The sequence below is a fragment of the Melopsittacus undulatus genome, chromosome 15 (assembly GCF_012275295.1).
Source record: "Melopsittacus undulatus isolate bMelUnd1 chromosome 15, bMelUnd1.mat.Z, whole genome shotgun sequence".
Classification (NCBI taxonomy): Eukaryota; Metazoa; Chordata; class Aves; order Psittaciformes; family Psittaculidae; genus Melopsittacus; species Melopsittacus undulatus.
The window spans coordinates 29,546-56,513 of NC_047541.1; the positions used below are offsets into that span (position 1 = coordinate 29,546).

The 26,968-nt window shown below is 48.3% G+C and overlaps 2 protein-coding genes across 18 annotated transcripts in view; one reads left to right on the plus strand and one right to left on the minus strand.

The window, feature by feature from the left end:
• Positions 1–8,146: 8,146 nt before the first annotated feature.
• The window catches only part of LOC117437018 (ribosomal oxygenase 2-like), a 38,543-nt gene continuing 19,721 nt past the window's right edge, over positions 8,147–26,968 (minus strand). Inside the window, exons 1-5 of one of the 9 annotated variants that reach the window (XR_004550299.1) lie at positions 13,351–13,929; positions 10,307–10,382; positions 9,016–9,132; positions 8,308–8,368; positions 8,147–8,182 (exon numbers count right to left, since the gene is read on the minus strand). Coding sequence is in view for 4 of the 9 variants with exons in the window: in XM_034069486.1 (XP_033925377.1) it covers positions 8,318–8,368; positions 9,016–9,132; positions 10,307–10,382; positions 10,695–10,789 (339 nt within the window). In the remaining 5 variants the exon portion in view is untranslated. The other 8 variants (XR_004550300.1, XR_004550298.1, XM_034069487.1 and 5 more) reach the window with 8 other exon arrangements.
• Positions 17,125–25,215, plus strand: LOC117437017 (uncharacterized). Of its 9 annotated transcripts, none has more exons than XR_004550288.1 (5): positions 17,127–17,189; positions 18,996–19,301; positions 22,055–22,202; positions 24,204–24,318; positions 25,154–25,215. XR_004550288.1 is itself a non-coding variant. In XM_034069482.1 (3 exons), exons 1-3 carry the CDS (start codon positions 20,631–20,633, stop codon positions 23,369–23,371), a joined length of 702 nt encoding a protein of 233 aa, XP_033925373.1. In that variant the 5' UTR covers positions 20,148–20,630; the 3' UTR covers positions 23,372–23,407. The 9 variants fall into 9 exon arrangements, 2 of the variants coding, with proteins under 2 accessions (XP_033925373.1, XP_033925372.1); XR_004550289.1 differs by having other exon boundaries at positions 22,060–22,202; XR_004550290.1 differs by lacking the exon at positions 18,996–19,301 and having other exon boundaries at positions 17,125–17,189.

Genomic DNA, 26,968 nt, shown 5'->3' on the forward strand with positions numbered 1-26,968 from the left:
AAAGAAAGAAAGAGTGCAGCCTAACCCCTGACGTGGGGAAAAGTGGGTACCCTGGCCCTCATGATGGGGGGGAGAAAGAAAGAAAGAAAGAGTGGAGCCTAACCCCTGACGTGGGGAAAAGTGGGTACCCTGGCCCTCATGGGGGGGGAGAGAGAAAGAAAGAAAGAAAGAGTGCAGCCTAACCCCGGACGTGGGGAAAAGTGGGTACCCTAGCCCTCATGGGGGGGAAAAAAAGAGTGCAGCCTAACCCCTGACGTGGGGAAAAGTGGGTACCCTAGCCCTCACGGGGGGAAAAAAAGAGTGCAGCCTAACCCCTGACGTGGGGAAAAGTGGGTACCCTAGCCCTCATGGGGGGGGGGAAAAAAGAGTGCAGCCTAACCCCTGACGTGGGGAAAAGTGGGTACCCTAGCCCTCATGGGGGGGGAAAAAAAGAGTGCAGCCTAACCCCTGACGTGGGGAAAAGTGGGTACCCTGGCCCTCATGGGGGGGGAAAAAAAGAGTGCAGCCTAACCCCTGACGTGGGGAAAAGTGGGTACCCTGGCCCTCATGGGGGGGGAAAAAAAGAGTGCAGCCTAACCCCTGACGTGGGGAAAAGTGGGTACCCTGGCCCTCATGGGGGGGGAAAAAAAGAGTGCAGCCTAACCCCTGACGTGGGGAAAAGTGGGTACCCTGGCCCTCATGGGGGGGGGAAAAATAGTGCAGCCTAACCCTAATGTCAGGAAGAGTGCTGCCTAACCCGAATGTCAGGAAGAGTGCGGCCTAACCCGAATGTCAGGAAGAGTGCGGCATAATCCTTATGTCTGTAAGAGTGCGGCCTAACCCTAATGTCATGAAGAGTGCACCCTAACCCTAATGTCAGGAAGTCTGTACCCTAACACTAATTTCAGAAAGAGTGCACCATAACCCTAATGTCAGGAAGAGTGTACCCTAACCCTAATGTCAGGAAGAGTGCACCCAAACCCTAATGTCAGGAAGAGTGTACCCTAACCCTAATGTCAGGAAGAGTGCACCCAAACCCTAATGTCAGGACGAGTGTACCCTAACCCTAATGTCAGGAAGAGTGTACCCTAACCCTAGTGACGACCCTAGCCCTAGCGGCGACCCGGGACGGATCTACCTAGCGCCTAATTTGCCTTGCCTTGCCGTCATCTATCATCTCTCATCTGCCATCTATCATCTGCCATGTATCATGTATACATCTGTCATCATCTATCATCTACCATCGATCATGTACTCATCTAACATCATCTATCATCTAGCATTGACTTACCTGCAAAATTGACTTACCTGCAAAATTGACTTACCTGCCAAAACGTCATAGGGGTACAGAAACAACCCATACAAGTACAAGATCAATAGCCCCTCCCATCCACCCCCACCCTCTGCTTTTTCAGTTAAGGCAACAATTACAACAAGTTACAGTCAGGGAGGAAAAAATCATAGGGGTACAGGAACAACCAATACAAGTACAAGATCAATACTCCATCCCATCCACCCTCACCCTCTCCTTTTTCAATTAACACAACAATTACAACAAGTTACAGTCAGGGAGGAAAACATCATAGGGGTACAGAAACAACCCATACAAGATCAATAGTCCATCCAATCCACCCCCACCCTCTCCTTTTTCAGTTAAGGCAACAATTATAACAAGTTACAGTCAGGGAGGAAAACATCATAGGGGTAGAGAAACAACCCATACAAGATCAATAGTCCATCCCATCCACCCTCACCCTCTCTTTTTTCAATTAACACAGCAATTACAACAAGTTACAGTCAGGGAGGAAAAAATCATAGGGGTACAGAAACAACCAATACAAGTACAAGATCAATAGTCCATCCCATCCACCCTCACCCTCTCCTTTTTCAATTAACACAACAATCATAACAAGTTACAGTCAGGGAGGAAAACATCATAGTGGTACAGAAACAATCCATACAAGATTAATAGCCCCTCCCATCCACCCCCACCCTCTGCTTTTTCAGTTAAGGCAACAATTACAACAAGTTACAGTCAGGGAGGAAAAAATCATAGGGGTACAGAAACAACCAATACAAGTACAAGATCAATAGCCCCTCCCATCCACCCCCACCCTCTGCTTTTTCAGTTAAGGCAACAATTACAACAAGTTACAGTCAGGGAGGAAAAAATCATAGGGGTACAGAAACAACCCATACAAGATCAATAGTCCATCCCATCCACCCTCACCCTCTCCTTTTTCAATTAACACAACAATCATAACAAGTTACAGTCAGGGAGGGAAACATCTTATATGTACAGAAACAACCCATACAAGTACAAGATCAATAGTCCCTCCCATCCACCCCCACCCTCTGCTTTTTCAGTTAAGGCAACAATTACAACAAGTTACAGTCAGGGAGGAAAAAATCATAGGGGTACAGGAACAACCAATACAAGTACAAGATCAATAGTCCCTCCCATCCACCCTCACCCTCTCCTTTTTCAATTAACACAACAATTATAACAAGTTATATTCAGGGAGAAAAACATCATAGTGGTACAGAAACAATCCATACAAGATTAATAGTCCATCCCATCCACCCTCACCCTCTTTTTCAATTAACACAACAATCATAACAAGTTACAGTCAGGGAGGAAAACATCATAGGGGTACAGAAACAACCCATACAAGATCAATAGTCCATCCCATCCACACTCACCCTCTCCCTTTTTAAGGCAACAATTATAACAAGTTATAATCAGGCAGGAAAAAATCATAGGGGTACAGAAACAACCCATACAAGTACAACATCAATGGCCAGTCCCATCCACCCTCAGCCTCTCCCTTTTCAGTTCAGACAGTAAGTACAACAAGTTAAAGTCTGGGAGAAAAACATTATAGTGGTACAGAAACAACTCATACAAGATCAATAGTCCCTCCCATCCACCCCCGCCCTCTTCGTTTTCAGTTAAGGCAACAATTATAACAAGTTATAGTCAGGGAGGGAAACATCATAGGGGTACAGAATCAACCCATACAAGATCAATAGTCCATCCCACCCACCCTCACCCTCTCCTTTTTCAATTAACACAACAATTACAACAAGTTACAGTCAGGGAGGAAAAAATCATAGGGGTACAGAAGCAACCAATACAAGTACAAGATCAATAGTCCCTCCCATCCACCCTCACCCTCTGCTTTTTCAATTAACACAACAATTATAACAAGTTATATTCAGGGAGAAAAACATCATAGTGGTACAGAAACAATCCATACAAGATTAATAGTCCATCCCATCCACCCTCACCCTCTTTTTCAATTAACACAACAATCATAACAAGTTACAGTCAGGAAGGAAAACATCATAGGGGTACAGAAACAACCCATACAAGATGAATAGTCCATCCCATCCACACTCACCCTCTCCCTTTTTAAGGCAACAATTATAACAAGTTATAATCAGGCAGGAAAACATCATAGGGGTACAGAAACAACCCATAAAAGTACAACATCGATGGCCAGTCCCATCCACCCTTACCCTCTCCTTTTTCAGTTCAGACAACAAGTACAACAAGTTACAGTCTGGGAGAAAAACATCATAGTGGTACAGAAACAACCCATACTGTTGGGGGTCGAGCATGGGCGCTTGAACAGGCCTACAGCAAGCTGTGAGAAAGTGAACTTATGACCCCAGGTTAAAAGAAGAAGAAGTGTCAAGATCAGCAAAACAGGAATCCAATAACAGGATGCCGGTAATTGCAGAAGCATGATGTAATGCTAAGCTGATGCGAAGGTGTGAAACCAATCAGGAGAGGTAAAGGGGAGCGTGTATCCCTCATGGGCAAAGTGAAGCAGCCAATCAAGTAATGCGTGATCGCGTGTAAGACAGTATATTAAGAGCAGCCTTGTAATCAATAAACGGAGCATTTTGTGAACCTATATCGTATCGGTGTTTTCTCCCCTCCACCTGGCCGCGGCATTCTGGTGACCCTACGTGATACCAGGAGAGAGAGAGACCGTGGACGAGAGAAGGTGGAGATCCCGGCTGCCCGAGAGAGGCAGGCTGCCCGAGAGAGGCAGGAAAAGAGCTCAAATTACGTGGCCACGGCTGACCGGTGAGTCAGGCAGACTGCGGTCTGGTTCGGGATGGGTTTCGCTGTATCAGCGATAGAAAAGGCTACGACAGAAGGAGTGCTATGTGTAGCGAAGAAAACAGGGTACTCAATACCCCGACAGGAACTTGTGGACTTTTTATTTTGGTGCTGACGAAGGGGGTTGTTAGAAAATACGGGACAGTTATTCTCCAAAGATCAATGGCGTAAGACAGGGCAAGAATTGTGGGAGTCGGTGAAGCTTTTAATCTCGAGACTTGGGAGAAAATTACTAAGGAAGAAGCCCCTGATTTATGGATGTTTTCAGTCCTTCCTAAGGTGAAGGGAGCAACCCTTAAAGAGACAGACCTAAAGTTAATGTTGAAATGGTCGAAGACACGTTACCCAGAGATTTATGAGTCTACCGGATTTGAGATATCCTTGTGGAATGGGGCATGAGTTAAGCTGTGGAATGCAGCTACAAAAGGCAATGATGCTGTGAAAAGTTTGTCAGTCATTTGGAGAACTGTTTTAGAGATGTTAAAGTAAAAAAAAAAAATGAGATCATGGAGATCAGCGTGCCCCCCCCCCCCCCCCCCCCGAACCTCCACTGGTTGCCGCTGCAGCAGCGAAGACTGAGGACGGGGATGAAGACGATCCTTTCGACCTGAGCCCTATTGACCCCGAGATGGAGCCTGTGCACGTTCATCAGTTTGCTGTTGCTGCTCCTGAGATTCTGATGCCTGATAATGCCGATGCTGACCTGGATGGTGCTTTTGACCTGGAGCCTATTCATCCGGAAAAGAAGCCTGATTTATATCCCCCATATCCTCATGATAAATGGGTAGCTGTAAAGGGAGAAGTGAGATGGGTGGGGGATGTGGATGTATTGCACAGTTTCCCATGGTGTGTGTGCTTCCCACCCGAGATGGGAAGGTCTCTTGTATGCTCTTATCAGGGGTATCGGGCAGAATGTGTAAGACCGTGGAGTTGGGACCCCGTATACTACTCCTTTGATACAGTCGCTCTGTGATACTCAAGTACTAGAAGTTGGTAAATATAAGTATGTCCATGTTTCTATCTACCCTTGGAAACCTTTATAGATATTGCTGGCAACTTCCTCCAACATAGGCTGGCCACCTGTGTAGGAACGAGTGTGCATTTTGGTCAGTAAAAAAGCCCAAGCCTCATGCGATGTAAGGGAGGCAGAGCCTCTGTGGGGACGCCCGCTAAGGTTGAGCCTGCCACCTTGCACTGTGATGATGCTTCTCGGAGCTGGTTTCCTGATAGTCTTTACAGGGTCCTTGTGCCACGTCCTGTATGTGGGACTGTGTAGTGGGAACAATGATTGTCTGGATTTTGTGTTTCAAATATTGTAGTTGTGTGGAGTGTGCTTGCGGGATCCCATATGTGTGTGTGTGTGTGTCTGTGTGTGTGTGATGAGGGCAGACAGTGTTCTGTATATTTTTTGTTGTCAGGTTCATTTAAAAGTTTTAACAGGTAGCAGTTTAACCTTTCGGGCAAGAAAAGGTTAATGCAAAAGCGCAGTTGCCGATAGGCCGGTGGTTTTAGCTGTGCAAAGCAGGGTGAGCAACTTTAAAAAAAAAACCAACAACAACAAAAAACAACAACAACAAAAAAAATCACTTGAGGGCAACTGAAAATTAACAGCTTGAATATGCATGCTTGTAAAGTAGCTATTATTAGAGGTTGTGATTTTGTGTATAAAACCACCTGTATTTACTAGCCAGTTGCTAATAAGAAACTATACGTTGTATTGTATGGATTTGTCACTTGTAAAAGAGATGTTAAAGAAAGCAAATTTGCAGTAGCTGCTAGAAAATACTAAGGCAAAAGCTAGAAAGATTCTAAGATGATGGTACTGTTATAAAGCAAGTAATGGAACAAATTAAGAGGGTGGGAGAACTCCACTGGTAAGAAGTTTCTTTGGTTAGTCCCTCGCTGCCATTAGCATCTTCAACATGCTGATGCACTCTGTGATAGTTACTCTGCTAATGTAAATCTGTGTGTGCTTTGCTGTAGTAGTGACTTGTTACTGGGTTAAGCAGGTGAAACTCTGCATTGACAACAAGGTGCAAGGACAGAGATTGACCAAATGCCTGCTACCACAGTCAAGGGCAAGACTGGGTTGGCCTCTGTGTTTGCCACCAAGAAGAACCTTTAGCTTCGCTGCTGGCTGCAACCCAGCAGGCGTAGAGCAGTGGAGACACATGTCATGCCAGACCTTGATGTGAGGGATGGCCTCCGCTGTTATCAGAGAGCCATCCAGGAGAAAAAGGGTAGGCCCAGCTGTGTACAGCTATCAACAGGACCATACTGGCTGCCAGCAAAACGTACCAAGCCGCAGAACTCAACCACATAAAGAAACAGCAATGGTAGAAATCTTTGTAAAATCTTTGTAATATCTGTGCTATTATGTGTGACCATGGGTAATGGAAAAGTATACTGAGCATATCTGTTAAATCCCAACTATTCCAACCTGTTACATGGTGTGTAGGATTCACTGATATGCCACATGTTATAAAGGTTCAAGTGACTTCAAATCAGACTAATCTTACTGAAATAATGCTACCTAGAGTAGTGGGTTGTTATATTACACAAGTCAAGCAGTGATAGAGCAGACACAATAAATTGTCAAAAACTTTTCGTAAAACTAAAAAGGGGGAGATGTGGAGACAGTGTTCTCACAGGAAAATGAATATTTGGTACATGAGCTCTGAATAACTCTGAGGGATACAGCAAGGCCATGGGAGGCCCGAGGAAGCCTAAGCAAGCAAGATAAGAAGAAGCTGTAATTCACTGAGTTATGAGAACTGTGGACTGTTGGCAAGCATTCGAGGTCAAGTTCTCACACCTGTGTTTAACCAATTATATGTTAGTCACTAAGGGTCTTCACGACAAGTATCCAATCATGATATGCCAAATTGCTGTAGGTGTAAGCAATAGTATATAAGGAGTTAAAGCTTTGCAATAAATGGCTTTTTGTCTGATCAAAAAAAAAAAAAAAAGGGGGGGGGAGTGTAACTCCTTGACTGTTAACACTGTACAGTTTACTTCTGCAGCTGCTTCACATCCCCTTTGCATTAGAATGCTTCTGGGCATGTGTTGTATGAATCTTTCTGATCATTCTGAATCTATTCACAAGAATTTGTTTGAACTTAAAGAAAATATGAAAGAACTTACTGTAGAAACAAATCCTATAGACTCTTGGTTAAAATCGTTAGGAATAAGTAGTTGGTTAAGGAGTTTAATCATGATGTTTAGCGGACCAATAATGATTATGTTGTTAATTTTGTTTTTTGGACCTTGTTTGTTACAATGTATTATGCAACGCATGCAGCAGATGACAAACGCCTTATTTGAAAAAAGAGGGGGAGATGTTGGGGGTCGAGCATGGGCGCTTGAAGAGGCCTACAGCAAGCTGTGAGAAAGTGAACTTATGACCCCAGGTTAAAAGAAGAAGAAGTGTCAAGATCAGCAAAACAGGAATGCAATAACAGGATGCCAGTAATTGCAGAAGCATGATGTAACGCTAAGCTGAAGCGAAGGCGTGAAACCAATCAGGAGAGGTAAAGGGGAGCGTGTATCCCTCGTGGGCAAAGTGAAGCAGCCAATCAAGTAATGCGTGATCACGTGTAAGACAGTATATTAAGAGCAGCTTTGTAATCAATAAACGGAGCATTTTGTGAACCTACATCGTATCGGTGTTTTCTCCCCTCCACCTGGCCGCGGCACCATACAAGATCAATAGTCCCTCCCATCCAGCCTCACCCTCTCCTTTTTCAGTTAAGGCAACTATTCTAACAAGTTACAGTCAGGGAGGAAAACATCATAGGGGTACAGAAACAACCCATACAAGTACAAAATCAATAGTCCCTCTCATCCACCCTCACCCTCTCCATTTTTTTATTAACACAACAAAAAGCATTTCTACAAGTCCGCACTCATGCAATTCTTGCAGAGCCAAGGCCACGCAGTGAGCGATCCCAATACCCTGAGCCTTGTTGCTGGACAAGAAGATTCTTGGCAGGCATAAGCAAGGTCAATTGTCTTGTTATGCTTCTGTAATTTCCCATGTTTTCGTGCAGAGAATGATCTCTGCCAAGGCTGTAGTTTCCCACGGTGTTTTTACAAATACAGTATTACAAAATACACAAATGCAATTTTACAAATACAAGAACAAACAAGTTATAAACATTAGCTTTGTAAACAGTAGTAACCTCTAGACTCACCAATTAGAGCTCAGTATCCAAGGTTGCTCAGCTTTCCCCTTGAGTCAGCTACATCCACCTGCTAAACATGCACAGAGTTACCCACATGAATTCAAGCTAAATAGATTAGCCTAAAGAGAAAGAGGTTCAGTATCGCAGCAAAAACCTGGACATTTCTCAGCTTTGCAGAGCCTAACATTTACTCCCAACACAACCCTTTCTTCTACCCATTCCCCAAGAACTATTCACACACCAAACCCGACGTTCATTTTCTCCTGCTCCACAGCTCCCTGCTGTGCTAAAAGACTTGCTAGTGTAGCTGAAAAAGGGACCTGTTCTTTCTGTGTGCTGACCGGCAGCACAACCAGACTATCGCAAGGAAATCGCAGAACAATTTACAGCTTAGCTGACTTTTAAAGATTCAAGAGCTTGGCCCAACAGGAGCTAAGCTTGTCTGACTGTTCCAAAGCAAACACCATTACATTTATAAGGAAGCAACCTATCCAAGGACACTGTGATACCAAAGAAAGGCAGTGCAAAAAAGCAGACAATGCTTCAGATGGAGCAAACCTCTGAAGAGTCAATGACTTCAAAAGAAGTGATTATGCTGCTGGACAAGGTAGTGCCTTTGCCCTGAGCTTTCAAAGCAGATCAGCAAGATACATGCTTGCCTCAGTGCTGAAGTTCCAGCTGAATGCACTGTTATTCTCTCTACTTCCACCTACTTACCAGAAGCAGCTTCCTCAGTATGCTCGTCCGCAGTGCCACATCTTCTTTTGCTGCGTCAAACACAAGGCCAGGAAGTGCATCCAGTAAGTAAACTCCCCAAGAGGTGAAGGACAGGAACTAATAAGAAAAAAAATAATTACTAAAATAGTTGCACTGAAGTAAAACAGAAAACTGATGTCAAAGCTGGAAACACAGTGCTCCAATCCCAAATCTGCTTCATGCCTTTAGCCCTTCCATTACCACTCTGCAGCCCCACGCAGTAGCTCACTCTAAACTGTACATGCATTCTCACTAGCTCCCGGTCAGTGGTACAGAGGGAAGGGACTGGGGCTTGACAAGGTCTGGTTTGTTCTCATTATGGTGACGGCGTATTGAAGCTCTCCGGCTTCCAGGCACAAAGGGGAAAATACTGTGACACGCCCTGACAACAGGGGGTCACGCTGCCAGGCCACCAGCAGCACAGGCAGCCATGCAGGCAGAGACCCAGATCCTGACTACAGGCAGGTCGCATTGCCTGCACCACGACTAAGTGGCTTGGCGCCGTCTTTGGAAAGAAGGGGCGAGTCCAGACCATCCCTCCGCTCGTGGACTTAGGGAAGACGCCCCTGTTACTGCACAGAGACCTGCTCTCCTTCCAGGGAGGCTTAAGCTAAGCTGCAGCAATTTTAACAGGTGCCTAAAGGACAAGCTCACTCACTCCCTCACATTGATAGACAAGGACAAGACAAACACAAACCAAAACGTCCCAAAAAGGGAGACGGTCTCTGTGCAGCCACTGTCCGGGGAGTCACCCTACTCACCAAGCAAGAGAGGAGAGCCTCAGACCATGCCCAGGGCTGCATGGAAGCCGGAGAGCTTCAACAGGCCAAGGGCCAGATGCTGTGACACGCCCTGACAACAGGGGGTCAGGCTGGGTAGGCCACCAGCAGGCAGAGAGCTGCTGGGGCAGAGGAGAGGGACAGGGAAATGGCCCTCCCCTGCTTACAGGGTGGCCTGGGGGTCCAAGAGAGCTCTATTTCCCCCTCGGGTGCGGAGACGCTGGCTCTCACCCTCCTTACAGGGTTGCCACGCTCTCCGGGCAGCCAAAGGAGCAAGACGGCCAAAGGCCAAAACCAAGAGTAGCAAAGACCTGAGCCCTGCTTACAGGGAGGTCGCCCAGCACACAACGCTCCTCAGGGCCCCCCAAAGGTGCCATCATGCTCTTACGTGACCTCGCCCTGTGCCCACAGGGATTCCCTTTGCCCAGGGTGCCTTTCTCATGCCCCCTCTTCTGCCCGACGCCGCTCCTCACCTCGCCGTTACACACGCCACCTCTTCTCTCTTCTCTTGACATGCAGCCTCTTCTTTTTTGATCTTCCAAGGTCAGGCTACATGCAAAATTACACAAAAATAAAAGTTCTTTGCTTCTTCAAGAAAGAAATAAACCTTAAAATCCCTTAAAATGTGGCTATACATTTATAAATAACCAGGTCCCCTATTATAATCAATATCTTATAGATATGATGTTCAAGTGAGAAGATATGCACAAAATGACCATAATTCCAGTGATTTGTACTTCTGAAGCAATTTTCCAGGTTCCCCATGTAAACCCATCCGATAAATAGAGGTATTCTAATGGAAAAAAAGTTTCCCAAGTATCCACTCTAGTCTAAAGACAAGTTCTCTCAGTGTCAGCTTACCACAAATAAATGATTGAGTTTAGCTCATAAATGTCATCTGAAAGCAAATTTAAGATTGCTGCCTCCAATTTCCATACTAAAATGGCAAGTTCCATGTTAAAGGCCACTGCCTGACACACAGGAAGAACCTTCTCCCAGTTTCACAACAAAGCTTTGGCACACAAGTACTTCAATTAACTAGGCAAGGATCTAATTACACTCCTTATAGAAAGGCTGATAGATACATGGGTTTATGTATTTCATTTTACAGTAACCAAAACTTAAACCTACCCATACACCTCAGAAACCATCACTGTTAAATTTTGCTCTCAAACATTTTTCTACCACAGCTTCCTTAACACAGATTTGATTAAGCATCACTGGGAAGTGTTCATGATTTCAGTTTCTGTGACTACTACTAGTAGCTTAGAGCTCTGTGCTCTGGTATAAACTGAGTACAGACTCTGGGACAGTAACTCCTCCAACACAAAGCTGGCATGAAACAAGAGGATTAAGTCTTATAGTAGTGCTATTACCACAAGGGTGTTGAGAGGTTAAGACTGGTGATAAGTGACAACAGCTTTTATTTAATCATCCACTTCAATGGGGTAAAAAAAGTCAAAAAAGTACTCATGTAAAAATTGAAGACTTTAAGAGCAAAGTAGAGCATATTGCCAGGAGAGCACAGATAGAGCATGTTACATCCTAGGAAGCTCATGCATAGAAGCCCTGATCATTACACTGCCCTGATTGGCACCAGTACAGAACATTATTTAACAGGTACCACCCATCAGGTTCTGCTTTTTTCATTTAGCATTTGCACTTCTGTCTCTCCAGCTTTGCTAAATTCTTGTTCCAAGCATACAACCTGCTTTTTCCAGATGAAAACACACCAAACTCAAGCAAGTATAAAACCCAGCAACAAATTTCCACAATAACAACAAATACTCCTCTCCTGCAGCAGCCATCAAAATCCATACATCCTACATGTAGGCTTTCTAGAACATACTACACTTCATTGCATTGCCCTATGGGAGAAACTAGGCAGCCACTATGCAGACAGCTGACTCAAACATGTCTATGAAAAGCCATCACCCAACAGTTAGCATGACATCGCACAAAAAAACTAACTCAGCTCTCTAGCTTCAATAAAGACCTAGAAACACCAATTGATTAAGAACTCCAGTAGATATTACATACCCAAAATTGAAAGTAATCAAGAATTTAGAAAGATCATTCTGTAACCCATTAAAATTTCCCCTCTTTTCACCCTAAGGGAACTTCTCCATGCAGGGAAGAAAATGCCCACCCCCCAGAGATGAGCAAGTCTCTTAAAACATGATCATGAACTTTTCAAGTGAGATGTGGAGCAGTTAAGTATAAAAATTAAACCCTGTGTTTGTTTATTTTCTATTAGTCTGTGAGTGATTTAAAGGTTTTCTCCTGATGAAGAAAAGAGCAGCTCAGAAGCTGAATGCCAACAAAACTGCTCAGCTCCCCTCCATGGGTTAAGAAAGGATCAAATACTGAATTGGGTAAAAGTCTGACAAGTACTAAATCCAAGAAAATTGCTCTCTGCTTCTGACCATCTTGGCAGGGGAAAAAAAAAAAAAAAAAAAAGCTTTTTGTTATTTCTAATTTCTAATGACATGCACAGTTAGAACCAAATGTAACAAGAGCTAGTACTTGGTACTGTTTTCCTCTCTCTCCCCATAACTTAATAGGCTAATCCTCTAGCACTTGTTTCTAGAAGCTGAGAATACCATGCTGTGTGCAGGTTATGCTCACTTAGAGGGCACAAAGACTCAAAAATATCTCAGGAGCCCCAGTCCTATGAAGAACTCAGTTTTATGACTAACCCTGTGAACCTGGGCCAAAATCAATTCGATAGAAGGTCCAAGTTATCTAGAGCCAATGCAGAAGCACAAAATAGGCTATTGTAACAAGGACTAACTTTATACAACTGTACATATACAAATAATCACAAGACATACTTTTTAACTACATCATATACATATAACAAAGGGTCTCAATGCATTAAATCTAGCACCACTGCTGTATAGCCTTAAACATCTCTTCAGCAATGTAATCATTACCACCACACAGGTATACTTCCTTTCCATAAGGCATTCCTTCCCCAACCAGCATAGAAACAGGGTTAGACACAGCTGCAGCCTCCCAGACAAAATGATTCACTCACTGCCCTGAAGCAAAGTAACAGAAACCTCACCAGGCTGAATAAGATGGACCAACACCTGCATCACTGGTTCAATCAGCTCTAGCAGGCCTTTAATTTACCTGAGAGAGCAAACACCATGCTAAGACATCTTTTCCTAGCCAAACCCAGAAAGTGCACTATTGCGTAGCTGTGCACACACAATAGTACTTGTTCAGTTATTGAGACATGTAGGAAGTTTGATTAGTATCTGAATGTTTGCTTTTAATATCCTTGCAGCTCCTGCTTAGTCTTATTCTGAAGGGCTTTTAGCACCTGGTAGTTGTAGCAACCCTGAGGAGCACTAGAGCACACAAACACACAAACTAGCTTCCAAATGCATTTGAGACACATCAATAGAAGTTATGTTTGCAAATATACATAGAAACGCTTAAACATGTTCAGCACACTGCTTTAAAAAGTAAAGTCTTATCAGTAAAAGTAGTAAGGCTCAACACTTACCTTGGTTTAGCTGCATTACAGATGACTGCTTGAGGCTGGCTGAAGCTCCTGGTAATGGATTTTGAACGGAGTTCTCTTTCTCCACCTCCTGTTTCAGAAGCCTCTTACTCTCTTTCGATGTACATCTTCCCATGTCTCTCCAATTAGCCAGTTAACTCAGTCAAACTGGGAGTTGTGTCAGCCTCAGCAAGACTCTCCCCACAAGCTTGATATGAAACATTGCAATTAAAAGCCATTTCCAAGTCCAATCACACATATAGCAGAGAAAGGGCACACCAGCCCCACATACTTTGCCTTGCAGTGGTACTTCTGGGGCAGCACTTCATGGCACTTGGAAAACAAACATAATTTGCTCCTTAGACTGCAGGCCTTTACCTGCAGCTCTTCACTGTAGTGCCTCAAACAGGTCTAAGGAGTTAGTTCATAACTCAGCAGCCAAATATTTTGCTCAAGGCAAAGAAATCCATGCAAAAGGCCCAGAGAAGCCCAGCTGTTCTCTGTGGATGAGGCAGTTGGTGAGGCAGAGCACACAGCACTCCCGGCTCCCTGGCAAGAGGCCCCTCTGGTGCCGCAGCACAGGCTCACCCTCAGAGCCGTATCCTCCACACTGCCCACAAACCTTGCAGGGATCTCCATGGCCCTCAGGAAACAAGAGCAGACCAGGCCACCTCTGGGCTCCCACAGCAGGAGAAGAGACCTCTGCCAGCCTAGGCCCAATTTCAAGGTACCCAAGAAGAGAAGGTCCAGCAGCAGCCAAGTCCAGCCAGGAGTCTATCAGGCTTGTGAACAAGCAGCAATCCAGTCCACAAATCACCATCAGGTCCAGCAATTGCCAAGCTGCTCTATAATCATATAGAAGATCAAGCCGGGCAGTCAGTCTGAAGTCCAGACTAAGAATCTTCACAGGCAGGGACAGAGCTGAAGAGCAGCATTCCTCCAACAGAGCCCAAAGAGCAACTGAGGCACAGAGCTGGGTTTAAATCCTGGGTGTGGTCTGGTGCACAGGTGGGGCTGTTTAGGGTCATTAAGGCTTACTAATGCCCTCAGTGCCTTAACGAGGCACCTGAGAGCAATGGAAAATTCTAGTTCTATCCACAGGGCCCACAGAGTGAGGTGTGATTGCAGTGTTGTGATGGGGTTTTGTTCCATCTGTTAGCTGGTTGGTCTTCTTCCTCACCTAGCCCCAGAGACATTCTATCAAATGAATGTTCTGTGCATGAGAAGACGCAACCACTTCATTTGTGTGTGATTCAGTAAATCCTCTTGGAGACTTTATGATTCTGTTCAGTTCTGGGAGACTTTGGAAGAGTGGGTACATAAACACAACCCTCAGGAAGGCACACACCATTCTGAATGGGCAGTTCCTAATAGCCCCTGTACTGTTTATTTCACATTAATTTCACCCTACAATGAAGTAAGGTGTTCACTTTCCATTCAGATCTGAATAGAAATTTAAGACAGAATTTTTATTCTACCCATTCCTTACTAGTTTTAAACTGTTTTTGGTTACCTCTTAGATATTTATGGTCTTTTCTGTCCTGTTTTAAGCTGCTCTTGCCTATTTCTAATCTGCTTCAGGCTACCCATTTCTAACCTGGTCTTGCCCTTTCCTAGCTTGGTTTAACTCCTGTATGGTCATTTTTATCTTACTCTTCTCCGTTTCTAAACCTTTTTTAGATTCTTTTGGCAAATTGTAAACAATGGAGAGGCTTTTCCATCTTATTCTGCCCATTCCTTACTAGTTTTAAGCTGGTTTTGGCTCCTTCTTCAATATTTGTGGTCATTTCTGGCCTGTTTTAAGCTGCTCTTGCCTACTTCTAATGTGCTTCAGGCTATTTCTAACCTCTTGATGCCCATTTCTAATTCTTCTGAAGCCATTCTGGCAGTTTCCAAACCATTTTGGTCCATTTCCTACCCATTTCTAGCCTGGTCTTGCCCTTTCCTAGCTTGGTTTAACTCCTGTATGGTCATTTTTATCTTATTTGTGTTTGTGTTTGGAATGATTTGGTTTTGTCAGACCTGGTTCTCAGGCTCCTCAGGAGCCCGGTTGCTTTGCTCTTGGGTCTGTGCATGTGATCCGGGCAGATGTGCTGCTCCGTCTGGGAGGTACTGTGCCTGTGTAGGTTATTCTCTGTTTGTTGGTGTCACAGCATGTGTAGTGTTTTGTGTGTGTGTGTTTGCCTTGGAGCTGCTCTACTCATGGTGTGTATTTGGGCCAGGTGCAGCATCTGTAGTGCAAGTCTGTGTGTATTATGATCAGAGGCAGATCTTGAGCATTTCCTTGGGATGGAGGTTACAGGTTCTGGGCTCAGCAATGGTCTCTAGACATAAAAGCTGTGTGGGTATTAACATAGTAGTTGTTTAGCAACTCGGTGATAATTTGGCCAGTGTTTTTGTTCAGATCTCTGCTCTGAAGCAGTTGTCAACGTGATGAAAGCAGGCTTGAAGCAAGGCTCTGTGGCAGAGATGCAGAGCAGCCGGCAGACACTCTTGCAGCCCCGACAGTGATCCCATAAGGATGACATGACAATGATCGGCAGGGCTGGAAGGGGGGGGGGGGTGGCGGGCGTTTCGGCGGCGGGCGCCGCTCGCTGTTGCCATCTTGTGTCCAGGTTAGGTACTGCAGCCCTGCCTCCGCGCATGAGCCGTGGTGCTCCCTGTCCCCGGAAGTGGCTGGTGTCACGTGGTGCCCGCCGGTTTCCGGCGGGCTGTAGCAAGCGCGGCTCCATGCGGCCGCAGTCTGGTGGCCGCCCGCCGGCTCCGGTCCCTCCGCGCCGTTTCGGTGTGGCAGGCGCAGCCCCCGGGAGCAGCATGGCGGCGGGCAGGGTCCGGGTCCAGGTCCGGGTCCCGGCAGCAGCAGGTGAGAGCCGAGCCCACCGCGGGGCCGGGCTTACCGGGGAGGGGAGCGGGCCCGGCCGCCCGGCCGTGCCTTGGACGTGCGCAGAGGGGCCTCTCCTGCCTGCTGGCCGCTCGGCACGGGAAGCCTCTCGGTGCTCGGTACTGAGGGGAGTGAAGGCACGGGGGGGGGGGGGGGGTTACCTGGAGGTCCGTAATTCACACTGTACCTGCACTGGGAGGGAAAGGGGCCAGGGTTGAAATAGCTGTTTCTAAAGCAGCCAAGGCGTTCCCTGCTTGTTTTCTCTGATCTAATCTTGTGCTTAGTTGGGAAATTAGACTGTTGACTGTAGCTTTAAGGTGCTGAAGGATCTGGAGACTGGGATTCTCGGAGAAATGAGAAGGGGGAAGGGTGCATTGCCCTCCTTTTGTTCTGCACACAGACCTTGCTGGGCTGAGCCCTGGGGGAGGCCAGCTCATCCCAGCCTTTCTGTTAAGGACTTCAGTTGCTGCTGTTGCTCTCCTGCTTTCGCCCGTCTTTGGACAACTGCTTAGCTCCAGTAAAGCCATCAGGCTTCTTCATAAATGCTTCTTATTCCAGATGCAGAGGCAGCTCAAGCACAGGCCCTCGCTAATGGCTGCAGTGGCTGCGGCTGTTGGGTTTCATAGGTAAGAATTTTTGTAGGGGATTGTCTCTCCTGTGAAATGCTTGCATGGGATTTGTCCATAAAAAAATCCCTCACTGTTCTCTTTTCTCCACTGCTTGGCTGTGAGAGCAGGAAGCAGCAGAATCCGTGGCAGAGATAGATAAAGAAGAGCACGGGGAAGAAGCAAGCCCAGATGGCAGGGAGAAAGAGAACCAGCAGTATCCAGGTCAGGCAGAAACTGCCCCTCCCAGAGCAGAGTCCCAACAGCTGAGAAGCTGGAGCATCATGCCCAGGGAATGGATCTTGCATGTTGGCTGTCTGAGAAGCTGCACAGTGAGAAACGGTCGCTAGGTTCAGGTAAGCCTCAGTAAGACTAATTCTAAACAATTAACAGGCATTTCCATTTTACTTCATCCCATTCCTGACTAGTTCTAAGCTATTTTTGGTTACTTAAGTATTTATGGTCATTTCTGGCCTGTTTTAAGCTGCTCTTGCCTATTTCTAATGTGCTTCAGGCTATTTCTAACCTCTTGATGCCCATTTCTAATTCTTCTGAAGCCATTCTGGCAGTTTCCAAACCATTTTGGTCCATTTCCTACCCATTTCTAGCCTGGTCTTCCCCTTCATAGCTTGGTTTAACTCCGGTATGGTCATTTTTATCTTACTCTTCTGCATTTCTAAACCTTTTTTAGATTCTTTTGGCACATTGTAAACAATGGAGAGGCTTTTCCATCTTATTCTGCCCAGTCCTTACTAGTTTTAAGCTGGTTTTGGCTACTTCTTTAGTATTTGTGGTCATTTCTGGCCTGTTTTAAGCTGCTCTTGCCTATTTCTAATGTGTTTCAGGCTATTTCTAACCTCTTGATGCCCATTTCTAATTCTTCTGAAGCCATTCTGGCAGTTTCCAAACCATTTTGGTCCATTTCTAGCCTGGTCTTGCCCTTTCCTAGCTTGGTTTAACTCCTGTATGGTCATTTTTATTTTACTCTTCTCCGTTTCTAAACCTTTTTTAGATTCTTTTGGCACATTGTAAACAATGGAGAGGCTTTTCCATCTTATTCTGCCCAATCCTTACTAGTTTTAAGCTGGTTTTGGCTCCTTCTTCAATATTTGTGGTCATTTCTGGGCTGTTTTAAGCTGCTCTTGCCTATTTCTAATGTGCTTCAGGCTATTTCTAACCTCTTGATGCCCATTTCTAATTCTTCTGAAGCCATTCTGGCAGTTTCCAAACCATTTTGGTTCATTTCCTACCCATTTCTAGCCTGGTCTTCCCCTTCCTAGCTTGGTTTAACTCCTGTATGGTCATTTTTATCTTACTCTTCTGCATTTCTAAACCTTTTTTAGATTCTTTTGGCACATTGTAAACAATGGAGAGGCTTTTCCATCTTATTCTGCCCAATCCTTACTAGTTTTAAGCTGGTTTTGGCTACTTCTTTAGTATTTGTGGTCATTTTTGGCCTGTTTTAAGCTGCTCTTGCCTATTTCTAATGTGTTTCAGGCTATTTCTAACCTCTTGATGCCCATTTCTAATTCTTCTGAAGCCATTCTGGCAGTTTCCAAACCATTTTGGTCCATTTCCTACCCATTTCTAGCCTGGTCTTGCCCTTTCCTAGCTTGGTTTAACTCCTGTATGGTCATTTTTATCTTACTCTTCTCCATTTCTAAACCTTTTTTAGATTCTTTTGTCACATTGTAAACAATGGAGAGGCTTTTCCATCTTGTTCTGCCCATTCCTTACTAGTTTTAAACTGTTTCTTTGTTACTTCTATTTGTGGTAATTTCTGTCCTGTTTTAAGCTGCTCTTGGTTATTTGTAATCTTCTTTAGGCTATTTCTAACCTATTGATGCCCACTTGTTTCTCTTTTGAAGCCATTCTGGCTGTTTCCAAGCCCTTTTGGTCCATTTCTTGTCATGTGTTGTCCCCCCCAATACGGCATCTGCTTTTCCCCACCACGCCAATTTGTCTTCCCCCCCGCCACTCCCCCCTGTTCTTCTATCCCGTATCCCACTCTTCACCCCTTTCTCATCATCTATCCCTTTTAACCGCCATTATTCCCACACCCCCACCCCCCTTCTCTACCATCTGTCCCCCCTAACAGCCATTCTCCCCCCCTTCCCCACTATCTCTCCCATTTAAACCCCTTTCCTCCGTCATCACAACAGTCTTCCCGCCCACCAAAGCCCGAACTAACCTTCGTCCAGCAAGTCTCGATTTTTACCGCGCCGAGCTAAACCCTGCTGAGCTCCGTAACCGTGCACGTACAGAAAACAAAGCTGCGTTCCAGCCCTCACCGCTGTCTGCTCCTTCCCGGGCACTGCCATCGCTCCCTCACAGAAAAGGACACCGCTGATTGGCCACCGGTCTCTAGGCGGGAAAACGGCCCCTCAGCCGTGCGGCCCGGGATTGGACGGCGCTGACCCTCTGCCCCGCCCCCCCGGGTGGCTTCAGCTCTGCTCGGCTCACTTCGGGTTAGCATAGCCTGCGTTAGTTTACCACGGCTGTGTGGTTTGGCCTAGCCTGGGGAAGCATAGCATAGCCTCCATCCAGCGTGAGATTAAGATGAGTGAGATTAGACCTGGGTGAGATTGACTGGGGGGAGACTGACCCTAGTCAGATTTGTCCTGGGTCAGATTTGTCCCTGGTCAGATTACCCCAGGGGTCAGATTAGCTCGAGTCAGGTTAGTCCGGGTCAGATTAGTCCGGGTCAGATTAGCCCGGTCAGATTAGCCCAGGTCGGATTATCCCGGGTCAGATTAGCTTGGGTGACCCGGTTTGGATCATCTCGGGTCATTTAGCTCAGATAAGAGACAGGTGAGATTAGACGGGTGAGATTATCCTAGCCTCCTTAACTTAGTTTAGTCTGAGTTACCTTGAGTTAGTCTTGGTTAACCTGGATTAGCCTATCCTCAGTTAGCCTGGGTTAGATGAGCCTGGATTAGATGGGGTTAGCCTACCCTATCATAGGGCGGGGAATATGGGAGGACAATACTGGGGTTTTGGGGATATGGAGTCCCTACATGGGGGTCTGTGGGGGGATTTGGGGGTCTGGAGTCCCTGCATGGGGGTCTATGGGTGTATTTGGGGGTCTGGAGTCCCTACATGGGGGTCTGGGGGGATTTGGGGGTCTGAAGTCCCAGTATGGGGGTCTGTGGGGGGATTTGGAGTCCCTGTATGGGGGTCTATGGAGGGATTTGGGGGTCTGGAGTCTCTCCGTGGTGTTCTGTAGGGGTGTGGAGACCCCTTATGGGGTGTATGGGGGAATATGGGGGGATATGGGGTTCTGGAGTCCCTAGATGACGTGTGGGGCAATAGGGGGGGGATACGGGGTTCTGTGGGGCTTTATGAGGGGTATCTGGAGTTCTGCATTCCCATTATGGGGTTCTGTGGGGGCCCTGCGAGCCCCGAGAGGAGGGAACGGAGCTTCCGGCCGCGCCGCGCTCGTCAGGGCCATCTTGGAACAAAAAATGGCGGCAGCGCAGGCGCGGTGCGGCCGTTACCACGGCAACGCGGACGCCATGAGGGGTGAGGTGCCGTACTCAGGCTAGCACCTCACCAAGATGGCCGCCCCGTAGTGCCGTACGTCAAAATGGCGTCTCACTAATTTGGCCTGTCCCGGCGCCCGTACTCAAGATGGCGCCTATCAAGTGGCATCAGTGCACCCCCCCCCCCCGTGCCCGCCCCTGTCTCCCCTCTCCCCATGGCGGCGCAGAGCCGCGCTCCCCCCCAGCCGCCTCCCTCCCCTCTCCTCACGGCTCCTGCTCCCGCACCTCTCTCTGCACCTCCTCCATGGCCGCCCTATGGCGGCGGGCGGGGCGGGGAGGGGCGGGAGGGGGCAGGAGGAGGAAGGGAACCGAGTGGTTCCGGGAGGAGCCGACACCTCCCATTGCCCCCCCCGCCGGGCACGGCTCCGCACGGCTCAGCCCGGATCGGCACGGCTCGGCTCGGCCCAGGGTAGAACCGGGGCACCGAGGGGGTCTGGGGCAGGCCGGCAGCCGGAGGGGGGCAGTCGCGGGGGGGCGGCGCTGCTGTCCCGGCCTGCAGCGGGGACCGTGTCCCCCTTCCCATCCCTCCTGCCGGAGGCACTCGTGTTCCCCGCGGCCGCTCCGGGTCACGGTCTCCACGGCAACAGCTGCTGCCGCCGCTGCTGCACGGACTCGGCATCCACCTCCTGCACGGCGCCACCACCGTGGTCTTTGGGGTACGGACAAACGGGGGGGGGGGGGGGGGGGAGAGACACTGGGGGTGCTGCGACCCATGGAGAGCCGCAGAAACAGTTTGCCAGGGCTTCCCCAAGGTGCTCGATTGTTTTGTTCTGTGTGCAGGATGTTTCTCATCACACCCCAAAGCTTTTCCAGGAGTCAAACGCATCGGTTTCCCTCTCTTCCCCCAAGAAAGGGGAAGTTTGTGGCCGGTTGCAATGATAGCACCTGGAGTGGTGCTGCCCTGAAACAGGATGAAATGGCTGCATCCTTCCGGGAGGCTGCCTCCGAAAGCAGAATTGCCCTGTGAGCTGGAGAGGTGCCCCTGCAGTGAGGGCCTGTGCCCAGGGAGGCATGGGGAGCTGGGGACTTGGCACTTTCCTGCCTATCATAGAGGACTGTGATGTACGATGGTAATGAATGCATCTTTATTTATAGATATGATACTATGAAATAGCTTTATTATCCCTTGCTAAAAATGCTTCCTTTTTTGCTTTCTTAGCAGTCAGTGCAAAAATTCAAGTTAATATCATAATATCATGGTAAAAGCTGCAAGCTCTGAAGTGGTACAGGCTGGCAGGAAGCTCCCAGTGTATGGTTTGGTGTGAGCAGCACCGATGTATTAGGTTTGGCATAGTAGTACATGGGTTTTTTTTCTTGTTTTTAGTGGCCATCTATGCCATCTATGCATCTATGCTTAACTTGTTAACAATTTATGTTCATATGTACGAGGAGGAGGAACATAAAGATGATGTAAGGATAGACAGGTTTGTAAAACCAGCCATTTCTTCAAGGGACGGCTGCTGCAGCAATACCCTGCTTGCACGATGCCCTATATGAGTGTCTGGTTTGAGCGAGTTTTACACGTGACCTGCACCCTGATCATGCGTTCTTTTTAGGCTGCACACCCGCCTATCAGCCTCATCAGCGTTGATGCTGTGGACCCACATCAGTGGTTTCTTGAGCTTTGAGAAAAACCCAGTTCTTGTTCTTAGATAAATACAAGAACCCTTCTGTTTCAGAGCAGCGTGCAGCCATGTGCACACTGTGTGTGCCAGAACAGACCCTTTCAAGAGCTCCAGAAGACTTTTTTAGCCTCTTTCTTTCATCTGCAAGACCAAAAAGGAAAGAGAGGTTTCTGCAACTGGGAAGCAGGAGAAGAGAGCGGAGGTATGTCTGGTAATCGTAGCACATGCTTCTCTGACCTTGCCGAGAGAGGAAATCCATTTACTCTCTGCTTTCATCGATTGGTCTGTAATTTGCCTGTAGTTATCCTCCCCATTTCTACATTTTACAGAATCATGGAATGGTTCATGTTGGAAGGGACCTTAAAGCTCATCCAGCTCCAACCCCTGCCACAGGCAGGCAGGGACACCTCACACTAGAGCAGGTTGCTCCAAGCCCCTGTGTCCAACCTGGACTTGAACACTGCCAGGGATGGGGCAGCCACAGCTTCTCTGTGCACCCTGTGCCAGCGCCTCAGCACCCTCACGGGGAACAGCTTCTGCCTAAGAGCTCAGCTCAGTTTCCCCTCGGGCAGGTTCAAGCCATTCCCCTTGGCCTGTCCCTACAGGCCCTTGTCCCAAGCCCCTCTCCAGGTTTCCTGCAGCCCCTTTAGGCACTGGAGCTGCTCTCAGGTCTCCCCTTCAGGAGCCTTCTCTTGTCCAGGCTGCCCCAGCCCAGCTCTCTCAGCCTGGCTCCAGAGCATAGCTGCTCCAGCCCTCGCAGCAGCTCCATGGTTTCCTCTGGCTCGCTTGAGCAGCTCCACGTCCCTCTTGAGCTGGGGCTGAAGATGTGGATGCAGGACTTTGTTTCCTCTTACATTGGCATAATGCAGAGTGACACTTTAACAGCTGGACAGATGTAGATTCTCCTACCTGGGGCCAGTAAATGAGAGCAAAACCACATCCTCTGCTTGAACAAGGAAGAAATTATTTTGTTCACCTTGTTTACGTGCTTAATTCAAGAAGTTTTTTCCCTTCCAGTCAATTACATTCACGTAATTGAAAACATTGTCCCAGGAAATCTCAGCTTGGTTTGCTTTCCTGCTCGGAGACCATTGCGCTGCTTTTTGCTTAAACAGCAATTGCTTTGCTTGCAGGCTGTTTTGCAGCAGCTCTATGGCTATGGGGAATTACCAGTGTTTTTCTAATCATCCTGTTGGATGTTGTGACAATGCAGGTCCCCGGTTTCCTCTTGACATTTGGGTACTGCCAGCAGAGTTTGCAGCCCTTGGTGTTGTCTTTGTTGAATTAGGACCTGCACTGCTGAGGAGAAGGCAAGGCCTGGAGGGAGGGAGGGAGAACCAGGAACAGGTCAGCCCCAGTATTTTTCTGTAATGAGGGTGGTAAAGCACTGGCAGAGGTTGGCCAGAGAGGTGGTGGATGCCCCATCCCTGGGGACATTCAAGGCCAGGCTGGATGTGGTTCTGAGCACCCTGATGGAGTTGAAGATGTCCCTGCTCATGGCAGGGGAGGTTGGACCAGATGACCTTTAAAGGTTCCTTCCAACCAAAACCATCCTGTGCTCATATGATTAGAACCCCAGGGAATGCAGGCATTTCCCTACAGCTGCTGAGGGTCTCTTTAGAAGCCCAAGGCCACAGTTACCCTTCTTTCTTAGGGAAGGGCTTCCCGTCCTCACGCTCTTTGGTGTGTCTGGTGGCATTGTGCCCATGCCGAAGCTTGTCTTTGGCACCTTGAGCTAAAGTGCTTCACTGACATGAGGTTAAATTCATCTGCAGGAGCCTGTTTTAATGCAGCCAGGGAGGGGAAACTGGCTTATTATTTGCAGTACTGACCTCTGTTCAGCAGGTGGGTCACGGTAAATGTTTGCTGCCACAAGTACCAGTACCAGTGCGAGTAACACCCAGCTCTGGGCAAATGCACCTTGATTTCAACCTATTTGAACTGGTCACTTACCAGCATAGCAAGTATCACATCCTGCAGGCAAAGCTGCTCAGGTGCAGCTGATGGATCCCTAAGCCCAGCAGGAGGCCTGAGGCTGCTTTTCCATTTACCTCTAAGAGCAATGACATTGGAACCACGGCAGGACGTAGAGCTTTCGTGTGCATAACCCCAAATGTATCTGCCTTTCCTAGCCTGCCAGGCAGGCAGCGTTAGTGCCGCTTTCTAGCTCACTAAAGGGTATTATCTGCTCAACATTTTCCAGTGACAAGACTTCACCTGTACCGTAGCTGATGGTGGGCTCACAGACCAGAACACACACAGCCTATTGCACAGATCGGCTTTCCTGGCAGCCCCGGGCAGCACTTGCAGGGACAGAGGTGTGTACTTAGCCCCTGATTCCAAGAAGATGCCGTAACATGGCTGTTTCTAACTCATTTATGCCCACTTCTAAACTGTTTTATTTGCTATTTCTAAATTCTTTCTGCCATTTCTAACCCGTGTTTGGTCACTTCTAACCCTTTTAAAGCCATTTCTTAAAATTTCCCTCTTTTTTTGGCCCTTTTCTCACTCTGTTTAAGCCACTTTTTTATTTCTCTAACCCATTTTTTCCCATTTGTCAGCAGCTTTAAGCCTTTTTTGACGATTTCTAACACAATTGTGGCCACTTCTAACTAGATTTAAACCCATTTTTAGCCATTTGCAACCCTTATATGTCCAATTCTAACCTGGTTTAAGCCATTTTGTCCATTTCTAAACTATTTTTTCTTCTAACCATTTTTTTTGCCACTTCAAACACATTTTTGCCCATTTCTGAGCCTGGTTTAAGCCATTTTTCCCCATTTCTACCCTATTTTAAGCCATTTTAGTCTATTTCAAAACAATTCATGGCCATTTCTATCCCAGTTTTGCCCATTTCTTACCAGTTTTAAGCCGTTTTTGGCAATTTCTAACCCATCTTTCCCATTTCTAACCCCTTTAAAGCTTTTTTGGGGGCTATTTCTGACCTGTCTGTGGCTGTTTCTGTCCCATATTTATCCACATCTTCCGCACTGTAGGCCATTTTTGCCCACTTCTAACCCATTTTTACCCATTTCTTGATTGTTTTAATCCATTTTGGGCCACTTGTGTTCCACTTTGGACCATTTGTAAGGTGTTTTGAACCATTTTTTTCATTTTCTAACCCATGTTTGCCCATTTCTTATCTCATTTTAGGTATGGGACGCCTAAAAAAAGTTACTGAAAGAGACTAAAAGACAAGGACAGCTGGAAAAAACATGAATGAAAAAGGAAATAAAATGTGTAAAGAAAATAAAAAGCAAAAGAGAAGAATGTGATTATAAATCCCCACAAAGCAAACACAAAGCAATAAAAGTCTGAAAGAATCTCGAATAGAAGTTCCTTAAGCAACTTTGCCCCAGCCCCAATATTGCAAACTGTCCCCACTCAGCAGCTGGGGTCCCCGGAGGCTGTCAACGGGGAGGGGAGCCGCCGTTGCTCTCAGGCCGTTGCTTCTGCAGCGTGTGCTGCCACCTCGTGTCCAAGCGTCGGTACTGCAGGTGCTGGAGGTGGGGGGGGCACGGCGTAGCTCGGGGCACTGCTCGCTGCTGCCATCCTGTGTCCAAAGCTCGGTACTGCAGGTGCCGGAGATGCGGGAGGGGAAGCAAAGGGGTGGCTCAGAGCAAAGGGAGGTGCTGCCCTCCTGTGGCCAAAAGTACGAACTGCACCCCAAGAGGCCGGAGCCGCCCGAAGGGAACCGAGCGGAGCCGAAGCCGCCTGAGGGGGACGGAGCCGCCCGGAGGGACCGGAGTGGCTTCCATGGGGTCCCAGGGGAGCCGACAGCTGCCATTGCCCCCCCCGTTTGCCTCCGCCGAGTCCCGTTACCCCCATGATTCGCCTCGGCTCGGTACGGTACGGTCCGGGCCCGGTTCGGCGGCACAACCCGCACCCCGACTGGCTGAGACGCCTGTCAGTCACTCTTACTCCCGCCCCGCTTCCGTTCGGCTTCTACACTGGCCCCCCACTCCTCTGATTGGCTGCGGCGCTTGTCAGTCACGCCTAGTCCCGCCCGGCTCCGGCGGCGCCGGATCACTGCTCTGATTGGCTGCGGCGGTTGTCAATCACGCTTAGTCCCGCCCGGCGCCGGCGGCGCCCCCCCACTCCTCTGATTGGCTGCGGCAGTTGTCAATCACGCTTAGTCCCGCCCGGCGCCCACGGCGCCCCCCCACGCCTCTGATTGGCTGCGGCGCTTGTCAATCACGCTTAGTCCCGCCCGGCGCCGGCTCCGCCCCCCACTCCTCTGATTGGCTGAGGTGCACGTGACCCGCTCCTAGCCACGCCCCTCTCCGGCTCCGCCCCCCCTCTCCTCTGATTGGCTGATGAGTACGTCACCCGCTCGTAGCCACGCCCCTCGCCGGCTCCGCCCCCTCACTCTTCTGATTGGCTGATGAGCACGTCACCCGCTCCCAGCCACGCCCCTCTCCGACACCGCCCCCCCACTCCTCTGATTGGCTGAGGCGAAGCCGAACCCTCCCGAAGCGGCGGAACCGGCCGAAGAGAACCGAGCGGAGCCGAAGCCGCCTGAGGGGGACGGAGCCGCCCGAAGGAAACCGAGCGGAGCCGAAGCCGCCTGAGGGGGACGGAGCCGCCCGAAGGGAACCGAGCGCAGCCGAAGCCGCCTGAGGGGGACGGAGCCGCCCGGAGGGACCGGAGTGGCTTCCACGGGGTCCCAGGGGAGCCGACAGCTGCCATTGCCCCCCCCGTTTGCCTCCGCCGAGTCCCGTTACCCCCATGATTCGCCTCGGCTCGGTACGGTACGCTCCGGGCCCGATTCGGCGGCACAACCCGCACCCCGACTGGCTGAGACGCCTGTCAGTCACTCTTACTCCCGCCCCGCTTCCGTTCGGCTTCTACACTGGCCCCCCCGCTCCTCCGATTGGCTGCGGCGCTTGTCAATCACTCCTAGTCCCGCCCGGCTCCGGCGGCACCCCCCCGCTCCTCTGATTGGCTGCGGCGCTTGTCAGTCACGCC

Coding starts and splice junctions, on each gene's coding strand:
- LOC117437017 (XM_034069481.1), top strand. CDS start 20,464: ATGGCGCCTATCAAGTGGCATCAGTGCACCCCCCCCCCCCGTGCCCGC. Junction 21,032..22,054: donor CCACCACCGTGGTCTTTGGG/GTACGGACAAAC, acceptor CTTCTGTTTCAG/AGCAGCGTGCAGCCATGTGC.